Source organism: Triticum dicoccoides, chromosome 5B (genome assembly GCF_002162155.2).
Source record: "Triticum dicoccoides isolate Atlit2015 ecotype Zavitan chromosome 5B, WEW_v2.0, whole genome shotgun sequence".
Classification (NCBI taxonomy): domain Eukaryota; kingdom Viridiplantae; phylum Streptophyta; class Magnoliopsida; order Poales; family Poaceae; genus Triticum; species Triticum dicoccoides.
This window is the reverse complement of record NC_041389.1, coordinates 204115766-204119387: the sequence shown is the minus strand read 5'-3', so window position 1 is coordinate 204119387 and position 3622 is coordinate 204115766. Positions and strand designations below refer to the sequence as shown.

The 3622-nt window shown below is 45.7% G+C and overlaps 1 protein-coding gene across 1 annotated transcript in view; it reads right to left on the bottom strand.

The window, feature by feature from the left end:
* The window catches only part of LOC119308082 (protein SUPPRESSOR OF GENE SILENCING 3 homolog), a 10035-nt gene extending 9787 nt beyond the window's left edge, over window positions 1–248 (bottom strand). The window contains exon 1 of the mRNA XM_037584196.1: window positions 123–248. Coding sequence (XP_037440093.1) covers window positions 123–174 — 52 coding nt within the window. The 5' untranslated portion in view covers window positions 175–248. The remainder of the gene's footprint in view (window positions 1–122) is intronic.
* Window positions 249–3622: the final 3374 nt, after the last annotated feature.

The following is a 3622-nucleotide window of genomic DNA, read 5'->3' as shown; positions in this document are numbered from 1 at the left end:
GACGATAGGCCCGCAACTGACGTAGGGGTAAACCCTCCACCCCTTCTACGAGTAGCCATTACAGGAATGTGACCATCTCCGAACCGCGGTAAGAGAGGGGGATAGGAGAGGAGGGCGCTCACCGGGGTTGTCGCCGTTGCCGGGAGGCCCGCCGCCGCGTCGATCGCCGGACATCGCGAGGGTTTGCGTCGTCCTCTGCTCCGCCCGCGATGTGGGTTTTAGTGGGGCGGTGACTCTAAATGAACTGTGAGACCCTGCAAGGAGGGTGGGCGCTATAACTAGGCAGGTGAGTGGGCCGGTACCCTCACCGGGAGAGGTGACCGCACCGCGCCCGCACAAGAAAAGCTCGTTTCCCTAGCCCGTTTCGCGTTTCCCAGACGTACCCTGACACTTACTAGTGGGGACGGGATATGGGCCCCAAGATTCAGTTGCCGTGGTCCTTGGGGCAACAAGTCAACTACTCAACTTCATGAAACCCCCTCTGAACCGAATCGACACTTTAGAATCTACTCCCTCTTTTACCAAATATAAGTCCTTTTAGAGATTCCACCGAGTGACTGCATACGGAGCAAAATGAACGAATCTACGCTCTAAAATATGTCTACATATATTCGTATGTTGTATTCCATTTGAAATGTCTAAAAAGACTTATATTTAGGAACGGAGGGAGTACTATGTAGACTATGTAGAAAAGTTGTGACGGGCATTTCAAAAACCGTACTGGTTCATCATGATCATGTTCTACTAAAGTTTGTTTCAAATTTATTGATATATGATATTCCTCATTGAATTAACGTCACTAAATTCATCGATCCCTCAAACCATAGGTAAGTACAAAAGTAAATGAATCTAAATTAAGTGAAATAAGGAAGTATCAAATGAATCACGCACATGTCGTTCATTAGTTCTTCTCTACCTGAAAATAAAACCCAATACATTATTGTTGTAACATTGCATTGCTCTATGAAACCGATCAGCCTCCTTGCTAGCGTTGATGAACCTTCAAAAAATCACCCAGATTCTTATCGTGCTTTCTCGTCTCGCAACAAAAAATCAAGCATAAGCATATGTCATAGTAAAAGTAAAATGAGCTTGTCCATTGTGATTAAATTAATAGCCTCCTTCCCTCGAAACATCAATCAATATACTCTCCTACATATATTCTCAAAGGCATTTGGCAGCTAGCATTCTTTGCTCATGTATAACTTAAATTATGCAAGAAGAGCGGAGTAAATAAAAAACAAAAGCTTCTATGAGAAATTTTTTACTACGTAATTGTCTTTACTAATGCTTCCAATTCTAGACCACAAGAACTTCTGATGCGGAGCATCCTACAGTCATCCCCATGCACACTATGTCTACTCTTCAGCCCCAAGAGGACATAAGACGAGGCCTCAAGCATACGCCATTGGACACAAGGTTAACTCGCTCCTCTCTGAACCTACTACCTCAAATGTGTGTGTTATGCATATCCAGGAACCAGGAGAAAGGCCATGGATTAGCTAGGAGCATTGGACAAGACGGCGAGGACACCAAGCGCGAGGAACAAGAGGAAGAGCTGCCAGGAAGCTACAACTCTCGGACGTCCGACGACCTCCGGACGACCGACGATCTCCGGACGTCCGACGCTTGGAGACTCCACCAGCCAGATCGACTCCAGCCGAGGTCCGACACTCATCAATGCCCGGACGACCGACGCCGACCGGACATCCGGCACTTCCGGATCAGAGCCAAAACGTCGGAAGTCCCAAGACTTCTGGACGCCCGCGAGCGACCAGACGTCCAACAGCCGTCGGACGTCCGACGCCTGTCTGCACACAGCTTCGGGCCCGAGGCCCATGTACCCCTTCACTTCGCGCCCAATTGCACCATGACTATAAATAGGACACCCCCTCCTCCTAGCTCGGGTTAGCAATGTGATAGCTCATTTGTGAGATAGAACTTTGCTCATCCATCCGGATCTACTCCGCCGAGAGAGACCGCGGCCTCTACGGAGAAGATCCATCTTGGATTCAAGACCCCTCACGGGAAGACTCTCAAGACCTCCTCACGGAGAAGAACTTGCTACTTGTATCGTCCTTTGTTGACCGAGGATCGTGTATCTCTTTGTGTTTCGAGGATCTAGCACATGTGTAATCGAATCTTGCTCATTGTTGGTTTGAGTGATTTCTCTTCTCGTGTTTTCCCCCGTGTTCTTCGTGTTCTTCGTAGGATCCCCTCCATTTCATGAAAGATCAGGCATCTAGGGTTCCACCCTACATCATCTTGGATCAAAGCAAGGTTGATCACGAATTTGGAGCCCCTACCCCTCTTTTTCTAGCCTAATTTTGTTGTGTTCTTCCCTAATTTCAAAAATCCCCACCAAAAATAGCCCCCAATTTTTTTGTGATTTGTTGGTTTGATGATGTTTTGATTTTGATCCATGGATTTGCTTGGTTTCGAGTGGATCTAGCATCTCCCCAAGTTTCTCCACTTTCCATCCACGAAATCTCATCTATTTTGACCCCAAAATCTCCATTTTCTGCCCAAAATCATGTCCCGAAACTCGGATCTCGAGTTGACCCAGACCCACCGGACGACCGATGTTTTTCGGACGTCCGACGCCCCCGGAACCATCGGACGACCGACACTTACCGAACGTCTGACACCCCAATCCAGAACGAAAACATCGGATTTCCGATCTTTTCCAGACGTCCGTCCCACGCTTCAGCCATCCGAAGTCCGACCCTTATCGGACGTCCGACACCTGTAGATATCAACTTCGGCTGATTTTTGTTTTGCACATAACTAATTCATCTGGATTCCGAATTTGATGTTCTTTACCTCGTTTTGAAGCTCTTGACATTCCCCATCCCATAAAAATACCACCAACATCATTTGACTCCATCGAAGTTTTGGAACTTTGGCATCTTTGCCTAGGGCTTCCACCATATCATTTGCATTGCCATCACTGACTTCCGCAACATAACCCATTTTGTTCCACATAGAATTAGTGGTTGTTTGAGTTGTGGCTTGTGTCTCCTAAGGTGTTGTGACGCCTAGATAATTAGACTACAGTAATCACAAGCTAATGATGCCACGTCACCTCCATTACTGTGATTAAACTCACGTTGATTCGAACCCGATTCAAATTCAAATTTAAAACATAGGCAAACAACAAAAGTTTCCAAACTTTAAAACTAAAATGTTCAGAGTGAACTAAATAATGCATAGGTAATTATGGTGGAGAAACCAAACTTTGATAAGGTGTTTAAAGACTCTAAGATAATTAAAACAGTAGTTAAAACAATTAAATACATGCCTATTGAATTTTATAAAATATTAAACTATTTTATTTTCAGTTGAGAATTAAGGTGGCAGTAGTATATTTATAAATACAAATTTAGGTGCTAGTGTTTTTTTTATAAAACTGTAATAAAAGGGAACTTAAAATAAAATAGAAAAGAAATAGAAAACAAAAAGAAAAGACCCCCCCTCCCCTGGGCCAAGTGGCCCAGTTGGCCACAGCTGACCAGGCCGACCCAGGCCACCCCTGCCTATACCCCCCCACCACCACGGTAACCCTAACCCATTCCCCACTCACTCCCACTCCCCCTCTCCCGATCCGATCTGGATCGGGATC